Below are 12,955 nucleotides of genomic sequence, written 5' to 3' on the forward strand. Positions count from 1 at the left end.
CCTGGGGCCTTGGGTTCCCTCTAGAGGTAAACTCCAGCCCCCGGGACCACCTCCAACTTGAGAAGCGAGGACTTCCTAGAAGGAACAAGCTAAGACATTACTCAAAATAAGGCCAGTGTCCACCTGTTAACAGCTTACTGACTTCCTTCCTGGGTTTCTGTCCTCTTTCACTTGCTCACTTAGCCAAAGACCCCACCTCCGAGGAGACAGAGGAAGGGAAGTGTTACAGCCAACTTCTCCCACCAGATCTGCGGTCAGCACAGGCTGTGTAGATCAGGTGGAAGCTCCTTCTGGGCAGCCCCGCCAGGACCCAAAAGCGGGGCTGACAGCTGACAGCCGAGGCATGGGCCACCCCTTTGACATTCACAGTTCCCGCTGTGGATTACAGGTCAAATTCCCAGATCTGTTTTCTCCACGGAAAACTGGTAGTGACCCGCTTGCCTCATTGAAATGGCTGTGAGTTATTCAGGAGTATTATTATTTTCTCCCTTTGATATACTCTTCCAGAAAAATGATGAGATATAAATACATATATATACATAACGTAATTTTGAAAATGTAGCAATTCCAGATGTTTTCCTAGCCATTAAATAACTATTTCTTTCCTCTCAAAATTTTCTGTCAGAGTTCATTTAAAATGATTGTTTTAAATATGTGAATTGCCCTGTTCTGACAACATCCAGGAATTCACAAGCCATATTTATAGACGGGGAAGATAGTCGCTGAGACTTTTGTGGATCAAGCGCAAGTGTTTTCTTTGTTCATTGTGCAGCTTTTTCTTCCATTTTTAGACTTTCTTCTTCTATTAAAAGAGTCATAGTTAACACATGCTTTTTCAGTAAAAGCAATCTTAAATAGAAAAACAATTTTCTTAAAATGTTACGGGGAGTATTTTAGTCAGAGTGGTTTCAAAGTACTGTGTGTTGGTAGACACAGAAATGAGGTGATTTCGCCAAGGCCGCTGCATCTGCCAGCTGCACAGTGGCACAGAGGGGTTACGGTCACACGCACTTTGCGCCCTAAGTGTTTTACCAAATCCCCTTCGGCCTTCGTTTGTCAATTTTGCCAGCATCAATTGTGCACTTCTCGGTGCCAGGCTTTGTGCCAGGGGAGTGGGGCAGGGCAATTATGAGGATAGTTGCAGAGAGCCTGGCTTCTCCATGCTGGCAAGGCTGATGAGTATCCTGGAGTCTCCTTTCATCAGCAATCAGTCACAGTGCGCCCATTAGGACAAGTTCCTGACCTAAGATATGTGACACATCATAGAAAACACTAAGGTGCTTAACATGTCAGCCCCTGTGATCAAAGAAGATGCTACAGCAGCTACAGCAGCTAAGGGGAGAGTCCCTTCTGCTGTAGTAATCAAAGAGGACTTCCTGGAGGAGGTAGCATCTAACTCAGCCTTAAGACCTGCACAAAGATTGCTGTCACATTGAAGTTTCTTATCTATAAAAGTTTCTCTTGCCTCCTTTTCCCAACCTGACAGGCTTATTCAACAACTTTTACGATGTTTGGGGACAGAGAGGAGGTTAAGTTGAAGAAATTGTTTATAAGAATGATCCTAGGCCCTCATCCTGCCTATGTAAAGAACCAAACTCAAAGGATTGGACAGGAAATGACTGTGAATGTTCTCACTCTTTGTATAAATCCCTGGGTTACTTAGATTATTTCCAGCCCTGTGTCTATCACTCACATCCTAACAATCCGTTCATTGATTAATTTGTGATATTAGCCTCCAGGGTTGGAGGTTTTGTGTGCCATCTAAGACACCTCTGACAACTATCGCAACCGACTCAACATCTCCGAGAGGAAAGTGGAAGCAGCCAAGTGCTGAGAAATCTGCTTGCTCTGAACCTCACTCCCTGTCTCTCTCAGGCTTGTATGGACCAGGAATAAACCCCATAGTTGCTATAGAAACTGCTAAATAGCCCTCTGGAAGCCACCACCTCAGAAAACCTGTTGCCATTGTCTTAGAAGGCTGTGAGACCTTTCCCAGCAGCTCTCAAATGTATGTTCAGCAGGTCAGGTGCGAACTGGCCATCAAAATCAGAAGGGACTTGCCGATCAGGGCTCTGGACCTCATTCCTTTCTGAAGACTTCAATCAGATGGATGGCTTGTTCTTCCAGGCTATCCTATCAGGAAACAAAGATGTCAACATTTTTAGAAACCAGAATTACTTACCTTGTACATTTGTGTTTTCTTCCTCAGACAAGTTTTGGTATTGCCGGCTTTCACCAAACCACAAGGTCCTGCATTATGGAGACTTGGAAGAAAGTCCTCAGGGAGAAGTGCCCCATGATTCCTTGCAGGACAAATGTAAGTGGCCATCCTGGGCAGGGGGCCCAAGCTGGGGGTTGCTTGTTTCCTGGTCACTAAATATGCAGAAAAACTATTCACCTACATAAAGCCACCGGGTGTGTCTCATGTCATTGTAAGTCCCGGCTTGAACGATCTTGTTATCCCTCCCCACATTTATGTCTTAGAGTTGAGTGTATCCCGTACTTGGAATGCAGTGCTAATGGAAGACCCAAATATGGCCGCCTATTTCAAGGGCATAATGCAGGCACTTGGGAAATTTAGGATGAACTACATTTTATTTTTTCTACATATTCCCTGAAATACATATTAATGGATATTTTTATACAATGTCTGTTACAATGTATATATTTTGAATAACCAAGAATATGATAGATTATTTTAGTCAAACACCAAGCCAGGTTCCAGGTTATTTATTTATTTGTTTGTTTGTTTGTTTGATTTTAGACTGTGTGTGTGTGTGTGTGTGTGTGTGTGTGTGTCAGTGGCGGGAGAGAGAAAGAAACATGCATTTGTTGTTCCACTTACTGATGCATTCATTGGTTGATTTTTGTATGTGCCCTAACCTGGGATTGAACCTGCAACCTTGGTATAATAGGACAACGCTCTAACCAACTGAGCTACCCAGCCAGGTCCTGTTTTAATATGTATATTTTGAAGAACCAGTAAGGCACTAGATTATTTGAACCCAACGCCAAACCAGTTTCCAAGTTTTTTAGACAGCATTCAGTGTACATATTAAATGAGGTACTATAGCAACATTAAAATATAAAGGCCAGTGAATTAATTTGGAAGAGAAATTACAAGAAATGAACATAGCTTCATATCCCAGGTAGAGAAATCAAAGAGTGAGAAAACTAAAGACAATTTTAAATAACCTTTAAAAGTCACAGTAACCCTGCAGTGAGTCACATAACATGTGTCCCAGACTGAGACCTTGCCCCCAAGTCCTAGCGCCTTCCCACTTGTCACCCCAGGGCCCATGGAAGTCAACAGGAGACTGTCTTCCTCGAAGCTCATGCCATCAGAAGTGAAAATAAATCAGGAGTGGAAAATTCCTCGCACATCAAGACACTGCTGGTATATCAGACAGACAGCCTGGAACATTCTCTCTCCCTCCCGCTTGAACATGGGACAGTCTGGGCTCTGTAGCGTCATTTAGTTCAGACAGCCATGTCCTTTCCCGGGGACACTGCCTCCCCAGTGCTGATGATTGACACCGTTAATGGGAAGAGAAGAAAATGGAAACCTGCCGCCACTGAGTCTGGGGAGCATCTACACGTCCTTGCAGGGGGGCATCCCGGGCCCCTGTCCATAAGGACGACCCTCCCTTCAGGTCTCAGGAAGCATGCCCTATCCCGCTGTGGACAAGCTAGACCACTGCCTCTCAGAAAAATGGGTTTCGGACCAGCAACATCACCTGGGACCTTGTTGGAAATGCAGATTTTAGGCCTCGCTTCTGGACCTGCGGGCTCAGCAGTCCTGGGTGGGGGCGGAGCAGGGGGCCAGCAGTCTCTGTCTGAATGGGCTCTCCAGGCCCTGCTGGTGCTCAGTCGAGGGGAGAACTGCGGGCCGCCTGTTGCCGCATGCTCTTCACGGTGGTTCTTCGAATTTAGCTTTCACCAGTAAGCCCAAGTTTAAAAGAACAGCAACAGTGAATGGGTAGTGGGTGACCAACTTTTAATTTTGGCAAACAAGGGTATTAAAAATGACATATAACTAAAATTTTATATCACAGTACTTTCATTTAAAAAAAAATTACTCTAGCCAGGTGGATCAGTGGGGTGGAGTATCATCCCATTCACCAGAAAGACTGTGGGTTCAGTTCCTGGTCAGGGCACATAGCTAGGCTGCAGGTTCACTCCCCTGTGTGGGAAAGAACTAATTGATCTCTCTCTCTCTCTCTCGAATTAATTAACATATATTCTTAGGTAAGGATTTTTTTTTTAAAAGAGGACTTTAGGTCACATCACAATAAACAGTAAGGAAGACCTAATCTTAGAATGAGCAACAGTCCCTCCTATGTAATTAAAGTCACTTCATTAACCACTCACACCCATGTTTCCATCCTCCTCTGATTTCTAACTGGTGAAGACTCCCTCAGGAACTAGGCACTGCCCAGAGCCAGCACCCTGGAATCAGCTCCACGGTGCTGAAATGAGGAGTCAGGTCCTACTGTTGGCCACGGCTACTGGAAACTCTGTGCAGAGTCTTCCACGGCCTCCATCCTCACCTGCTCAAGAAACAGGGAAAGTGGTCCAGGCAGAAAACAGACAGACAGACAGCTGATTGGTTCCTTTCCCACGTGGCCTGAGGAATCATCTCTTCCACTCACAAGATGTGTCATTTGTCTCCTTGTTGACAGGGACAGAAGCCACTTCTCAGTGCACAGACAGGCACTTGTTTGGCACTGACGGCCGGTTTCGTGCACACGCTCCCTTGCCAGCAGGTCCCGTTGCTGAGGAAATGGGTTAGAGAAGGTCACAGCATGGACAGCACCTGAGCCTCATGCATGGGCACTTCCTAGCATTGCCCCAAAACTGGTGCCCACACCCTAGCTCTACCAAGACCCTTACCCACAAAAGCACAGGGTGACAGTCACTGGCTAGAAGCCAGGAATGCTTTCATCAAGGTGGTGGCGGAGCACGGCCGAGCTGCAGACCTCCCAACAGCTGCTGGTGAGGGCCTGTGAGCGACGCCACTTCCGGGAAGGGGCTGCAGCTGCCCACTCCACCAGTGGTTCAAAATTCTTGTCCACCCTTTCCCTCCTGCTTTTCAATCTGGTCATTCGGAGTTTGGAAGAGCTGCTTTGTAACAGTTTACCCACGACAGTCAAAATCAAAAACCCATACTTACGCAGATATATGCACTTGTGCTTGGGTGACATTACATGTGTGCACGTGTGTCCCAGATTCAGGTTGTCTTTGTGTAATGAAATCAAACGAAGCTATTATGCACCTGAGCTGAGCAGGGCCCTGGCCCAGGCAACTAAGTTTGCTGCCTTGGGCCGGCTACCTAGTTTGCCTGCCATTGCAATTACACATTCCGCCTGGAGCAAGTAGCCCATTCTCCGGGAGCCCTTGAAAGTCAGAAACTTCAATCCACCAGAAAAATGAGTCGTGTCTTTAATTAATGTCAAGTGCCATTGCTCCTGCCTGGTGTGATTGCCCTCTCTTGAGACCAAAAGGGAAATCGCCTTCTGCCCCTTCAGTTAATCAGTGCTGACTATTGAGATATCAATGAATCAAACAGTGTAATTGAATCTTCTTCCTACGGAAGAATGTGAGTGAAGATGGTGGGACTCCCTTTAGCTGTCTTCATCCCTAAGGTGGAGGAAATCACTTTCTCCCATTTGTTTTATTTGACAGGAAACAAGGCCCTTAAAAATCCATATCCCCTTCCATTCGCTCACCCCACAGCCCTCCCACTAGGTGGATAAGCCTCATCACCCCACTGACCACTAGGCTCTAGTGTTTTCCACCCCTGGGCCCCCGAGCACCTCCCTTGGAGAGGATGTAGGCCTGCACGCCACACGCCAACATCAAAGACACGGAAGAGAAGGCTCACCCCTCACACAGGCCACGAAGCCTATTAGGATGAGAAGCACAGCAAGACAGCAAAGCAAAGCAGGCAATTCCATCAGTGATGCATGGTGAATAATTCAGGTCCCCCAATCAATGGAGAGAACTAACTCTGGTTATTGATAATGAGAACAATTCCAAATAATGTTTATTGAGTGCTTATCATAGGCCAGGCACTGTGCTGAGAACTTTCCGCTCATTATCTTCTGGACAACCTGAAGTGGTAGATACCCTTGTCCTTGTTTTAGAGATAAGAAAACTGAGCTACAGAGAAATCAAGCGACTTGTTCAAGGTCACATGGCTAGTAAATGGTAGGACAAAGATCTGAATGCCACCATCCTACTTCACGGACCAGCTTCTTACACACTTACCCACATTGAAAGCCAACAGTTATCTTGGCTCCAACATCAGGCGTTAAGTCTTAAAGCAGCGCTCTGAGATGGACGACATTACAAGTCCACATTGCAGGCCAGGAAGCTTCGGCTCCCAGAGCATTAGCCCAAGGTGGTATAGCCAGTAGGTGTGTCTAGCTTTCAAACCAGATTTCAAACAGGCTCTGTGATCCCAAAGGCACTGCCCTTCCCACCACTCCGTGCCACCAGCCAAGAGAGCAGGTTCTTCACCTTGGTGTGCCAGCCTCGGCCTGCACCGCCGCCTCTGCAGCTGCGCCCATGCGAGCTGTGTTCACAGCAAGTGCTCATGGCTTACCAGCTACTTCCTGGGTTGTTTCTGCCTCAGCTTACCTCCCAGTGGTGAAAACGAAAATGACTTTTATCACAGTGGCCATATTTACCTTTTCAATGCTATTTTTGTTTTAAGTCATAATTGACAAACATAAGGAGAAACCATGACCTGCCAAGGGAACATGGAGCGGAACAGAGACCAATAGTCCTGGCTCTGTCTTCCTATATAACTTTCAATAATTTATTTCCTCTTTAGGTCTCAGCCTTCCCATCTGTGCAATGGGAGTATTGAATTAGATCACCTCAAGCCAGCTCAAAGTGAAGGAAGCATAGAAAGAAATGAAGCCATGCCTGAAGAATTTAGAGTTGAGGGCAGGGTACCAGAAGTGACCATCCTGTCCTCATATCTCTGGGCCCCACTTCTTTATGCTGCCCCCCTCAAAAGACCATGGAAACTCTCACCTGGCTTTGACATTATCAAGAGCCCTCTGCTGCCTCCTTAGAGTACAGATTCAAGGGATGTGAGTCTAATTCTTCTTGTGGGAATAGAGAGAGTGGCATTTCAGCCCTCAGATGCCTACTCTTCCAGCGCATCTAGAGGCAAACTATGCAAAGAACAACCTTTAAAAGCCACAGTGTATTTTTAGAATTTTGTGTTTTCCTTTTAGCCATAATCCTGTGAGTAATAGAGCAGCTTGTCTCCTTGACAGGGGACAATGTATATAAAAATATTAAATATGTACTGCCACAAACGAGGTGAAAAGTGCCTTCTCTCCCCTGGAGCCTCCTCATTAGAGATTCTGCAGGCTGTCCCCACAGTGGACTTTGTGTTAATCTTGTCCCATTGCACATGATGGGTTTTCAAAGCCAAGGGGGGTGACTTGCTATTTATAGATTGTTCACACTCTGTAGTTCATGGGCCATGTTACAGATTATACAACAAAGACTTTCTGCTTCTGGGGTTCTTACGACTCAGCCTCCATCTGAAGCTTGAGAAGGTTTTCTGAACAGCTACATTAATATGTCAAATTCACTTCAGTGGTGCATTTTCCATTGAAAAGCAAACCCAGTGTCCCAAAGTGCCTAAATGTCCCCCTTCTTAAGCAGCCGGATAGGCCGCTGAGAGGAACAGAGCTGATCCATGGTTATGAAAATGGATTTGAGGAGAACTGAAGCTCGCAGTTGTAGTCAACAGTATGTTCAGGAGTCATAGGGACCAACCACAAGGAGGTGCCAATTCAAAGGAGTGAGGCGGAGGCAGGAAAGGGGTCCGAGTAAAGGGTCTGCCACTCAGGATAGATGGCATCGGTATATTCTGCAGTGGGAGTGAACAACCCCCAAATCTCAGTGGCTTAGGACAACAAGAGTTCATTTCTCACTCCTCACATTATATAACCAACATGAGTTGTCAAAAGACCACTTTACATGGTCACACTGGGACCAAGGCCAGAGGCTGCTTGGCCATTCCATAGCTATGCCATTGGATGGAACACGGGACCTGTTTAGTTTCTGCAACTGGGGAAGAGTGGCTGTTGGGCATTGACTTTTCACTGCCTCAGCCAGTGAAAGAGACTTGCCATTTCCTCTTACATGTCATTGGCCAGAACTAATCCCATGGCCCCAGAGGTTGCTGGGAAGCGTAGTCTCCCATATGCCCAGAAAGAAAGGAAGGCCAGATATTAGTGAGTACAAGTAATGTCAACCACAGTGGTCTAGAATCAGGACTGCAAAACATCAGAGGACCGACAGCTGGGGCATGTGCAGAGATTCCCAGGAGAGTGCATTGCAGCCCTACTCTGCTCTAGAGTTAGACGGCACTCCAGGAGTGTCAACAGATTTGCATGAGGTTCTTAACCATTCTAGGGTACCTGGGAAACGTTAGCTATATATTTTATAATTTTATCATCATCTAAGTGTCTCCCCCAAAACCTAATTCCCCAGTAAAAGTATGTGAACATTAATTATGAAATTGCTCGTCATCTTCATCATTAAGGGAATGATTACTAAGGAAATTACTGATTGATTACTTAGGAATTCATTACTGAAAGCTTCCACAGAGCCTAAGTGAGACCTCACAGTCTGTTATGGGACAAAAGATTAGAAGCTGGAGATGGACGGGTGACTTTGATTTTTTTTTTAAGTTTCCAAGCCATCCAACTGCCTTCTCTCTCTCTCAGATTATTTTAACGCAAAGTTTTAAATGTACAAACCTTTCCATCTCTTTTATCTCCTTCCAAGTCCTGCGTAAAACATGAGACATCTTTTCCTCCAACTGCACAATAAATACCAGCTACTGTTTCCGTATCAGACAAGAATGTTCCCTTTACTGGAGCTCAGTTCCATTGCCTGTAAAGTAGGGATAATGAAACCTGCCTCAAAGAATTGTTGTGGGAAATGACAAGATGATGGAGAGGGAGATGACAGAGTTCAGGACTATTTGGATTCAAATGCATTTTCTGTGATGAGGCTGCTTTTCCTGATTATCCTAAACTCAGAAGCTAAATAGATGTAGCTAGTTCAGCAAGAGCTGCTGATAAATGGGAAGCACTTGGCATTGCTTCTGGCACACAGTGTCTTCCAGAATATCAGTGTTGGTACCACTAATACTATTATTACTGCTTCCTCTAATACCATCACTTTTCACATGGCTGTGTTGGGATTTTTTGAAGTTATTTGTTTTAGTGAACCAAATGCTGCTTATCAGCATAGATTTTTTTTCTCCCCAGGGTTGCTTTTTGCCAGAATATAAGAATATAGTTTAGTTTCTACGTCCTGGCACACTACCCAACTTCTCTTCCTCATTTTAACTCTATTCTCTTTTGCCACAGTTTCTGGGAATGGCAGCTTGCTAGCAGACTTGATGGTTAATCCTTCTTTGTTGACATCTCAGCTTTTACGTGGTGAAGTTACTTTTGTCTTCTTTTATGAATTCCAGTGCCGGTGGCAGACATCAAAGCAGTGGTGACGGGAAAGGACTGTCCTCACATGAAAGAGAAAGGTGCCCTTAAACAAAACAAGGTAAGGTTTCCAATGATCGCAGATAGTTCTGTGGGAACAATGCAGGTAGCAGTGGGCCCAGCCTTCCTTCTTGGGTAGCAATGCTTGTGTGTGTGCTTATACACCTTTTTCCCTTCCCGATTTCTTTAACATCTCTCAGCTTTATTTTTCCTCCATTGACCATGTATTTAATCCTTGCCATGCCTTCCGTTCTCTGACTCCCTGCCTAGCTCCAGCCCTAGGAATTGCTACTCCCTGTTATCACCCAGTCTTCTCTCCAGCCTTCCCTGCTCAACCCACACATTCTCTGGTCCTCTCCTAACCTCCCATTTATGTTTCTATTACCCCTTCCCCAACTCCCACCCCAATCTATTTCATTCTCTCCCGCTGCTATCACCTTCTCAGAAGCCTCCATTGGGGTCTCTGTGAAGCCCAAGAAAAGCAGAGACCAAATGATTCAGAAAGTTTTAGAAAATAGTTAAGGCCCTGATATCCTTCAGTGTGGTAGAAAGTACTGTGAAATGGCTCAAACCCAGCTTCAAGGAGAGAATTTCCCCCAAAGGTACATTGCTTAAACCCTCTTCACATTGCAGTGGTCTCCACCCTCCCCTCCTAGTTGACAACCTGGACATTCACCATGATGGCCCATGTTCTATACCAGAGGCTGTACAGAGACTTCTTCTGGAAAGACGGGCTCCAGTTTAGAAGTATTTGCCCTCGAAAGAGCCGTCAGGGAGCCAGTTCTCTGTTTATCCCTCTTGGCATCTTCTGATATGTAATACCCATCCATGAATAAAACTACCCAGATTGATCTGGGTGCCCCAGCCACCTTGGTCCCAAAAACATCACAGAAATCAATAGGTTGCTTTTTTATTTTCAGTGTTAGTATCTAAGAGAAATATGACCTTTATATACATTTTCCTTATCAGTCAGGGTTCAAGTGAATACTCCCTGCCCCGTGATCTCTAACTGCAAGACAACAGGAATCCAGGTCTGCACGGGATGACCCTGTGTCCACGGTTAGGGAAAAATGGAAGTACTTGGGAAAGTGTTGTTGAGGAAGACAAAGTGTTGTTGAGAGAGTGGGTGCAGCCCAGGAGGCTGGTAGCAAGACTTTTGCTTCTTAAGTTACATAAGGATAACTCACGTCAAGTCCATGTGAATTCCTTCTTTGTCAAGCCTGTCACACACACCCCTGTCATATGATGCCTTAACTGACAAGCGTAATGACATAACTGCATGCCCAGGAGTGTGTGGGCCCCCTGCAACCCGGCATTTCTCTTTTTTCTCTGATGTGGGAAATGGGGATTTTCCAGCTCATCAGATTTCAGACAAGCTTTCAGACCACGGCAGCAAGTCTCCATCCAGCCTTTGTGATTTGCCTCCTGTGGGGCTTCTCTCCTTCAACACCCCCTGATCTGCAGAGCACAGTCCTGGGGAGCACGGGCTCCGCTCAACTCCATCTGAGGTCCCCGTGGTTATATAACACTCGCAGCTGAACAGGAAATGCTGTGGGGAAATTGGCAGCAACCAGAGAAGGCCAGGAGGGGTGTAGTTGAACATCAAAGCAGCCTGCCAGGATCCAAGCCCTGTGAGTGGGGACAGAATTATGTAAAACAGGTGTGGGGGACCCCTAGTTTCAGCCCCAACATGTAAAGAGATTGGGAGTTGTCACTCATATCCCTACAGTGAACTGTATTAAATGAACTGTATTAAAATGAACTTTTATATGTATTATTTCTCGGACCTGCCAGAAGACTCGGGTCTTGGGGGCATACTTACATGGGCTTTGCCTCCAGTAATCCTAGCAAATTCTCCCATTGAAGGTCTGAGAAAGATCCCCTCTCTCCAGGTGGCTCTGGCAAGAGAAATGGATGAGTAATCATGACATATGCCAGAGCCTTCTTATAACAAAGTCCTGTTCTCCAGACCTTGCTCCCAACTAGGGGAGGAGAATTTCTACCATTTAATCCCATTAGCCTTCCAGTCTCAACAGCAGGGTTGGGAGGTGGGAAAGACATAATGAACAGCAGTCAAAGCCTCAAGGAAATTGACAGGAAACTCTGCAGCCATGGGAAAAAGGAGGGGGTGGGGAGGGGTGCTATACCACTGGAGAAACAACTGAGAAGGTGACAGACACAAGATACAAGACCCCGAAAAGAAGGAGGTTTAATTGGAAAATTACAGAATGTTATCCCTCACCCATATCCCACCACCACACCAACAAGACCAAAATAGTGGAGTATAGTGGGAAGACCTGCAAGACACAGACTCTCTCTGAGGAGGAGGACTTTGGGAACCCAAAGTCAGTAGTAGAGGCAAAAGCAGACACACTGGAGGAATTTGAAGCCTCTGGCACTTACAGCTCCATCAGTAGCCCAATAGCCCAATTCTTTACCGAATTAACGTAAGTTGTCACTTTGAAGGTCTGTGTATCTCATTTTTTATTACCTGATACAACATGTCTGGATTTCAGCAAAAAATTATGGGCACACCAAAAAGTAAGGAAAAAACAGCTTAAAAAATAAATCAGTTATCATAATCAGACTCCAGTATGTTGGGCACAGATGTTGGAATTATCCGATAGAAAATTTAGAATAACTACAATTAAAAGTGTTATAGGGTCTGATGGAAAAAGTAGATCACATGAAAGGACAGCTGGGTAATGTAATCATAGGAAGGAAAACTCCAGAAATGAATCAGAAAGAAAGACTATAAATGAAAAACACTGTAACAGAAGTGAAGAATGCTTTTAATGGACTCATCAGTAGGCTTGACATGGCTGAGGAAAGGGTTAGTGAGCTTGAAGATGAGTCCGTAGAAACTCCCTAAACTGAAATGCAAAAAGGGAAAAAAATGAAAAAAAAATAGAGCATCAAAGAACTGGGGCACAATTGCAGAAGGTGTAACATAAATAATTGGGAAAAAATAATAATTGCAAGAAAGAAAAGATAATGGAGTAGAAGAAATATTGGAGCGATAATGGACAGGAAGTTACCAAAATGAATGACAGAGGTCAAACCACAGATTGAGGAAGAGCTTAGATGACACCCAACCGAATGAGTACCCCCCCAAAAAAAACCCACCTAGGCATATCATATTTCAACTGCAGAAAACCAAAGACAAACAGAAGATCTTGAAAAATCCAGGGGGGGAACCACTTCACCTGGAAGAACAAAGATAAAAATTGAAATGGATTTCTCATCAGACATTGTGTAAACAGGAAGAAAGTACAGTGAAGTATTTAGTTCTGGGGAAGAACCCCACCAACCCAGAATTCTCTACCTAGTGAAATCGTCCTTCCAAAGTGAAAGGGAAATAAAGAGTTTTCAGATTAAAAAAAAAAAATGAGGTAATTCATTGTCAGCAAAATTAC

General features: G+C 45.1%; 1 protein-coding gene across 5 annotated transcripts in view; it reads left to right on the plus strand.

Moving 5' to 3' along the window:
• The window catches only part of ELMO1 (engulfment and cell motility 1), a 469,444-nt gene that overhangs the window by 442,518 nt on the left and 13,971 nt on the right, over positions 1 to 12,955 (plus strand). For all 5 annotated transcript variants that reach the window (XM_053661620.1, XM_037126577.2, XM_037126578.2 and 2 more), the window contains 2 exons: positions 2,210 to 2,317; positions 9,518 to 9,600. In XM_053661620.1, coding sequence (XP_053517595.1) covers positions 2,210 to 2,317; positions 9,518 to 9,600 — 191 coding nt within the window. The remainder of the gene's footprint in view (positions 1 to 2,209; positions 2,318 to 9,517; positions 9,601 to 12,955) is intronic.

This window comes from Artibeus jamaicensis, unplaced genomic scaffold (genome assembly GCF_021234435.1).
Source record: "Artibeus jamaicensis isolate MK-2021 breed Jamaican fruit bat unplaced genomic scaffold, CSHL_Jam_final contig_1016, whole genome shotgun sequence".
In the NCBI taxonomy this organism is placed as follows: Eukaryota; Metazoa; Chordata; class Mammalia; order Chiroptera; family Phyllostomidae; genus Artibeus; species Artibeus jamaicensis.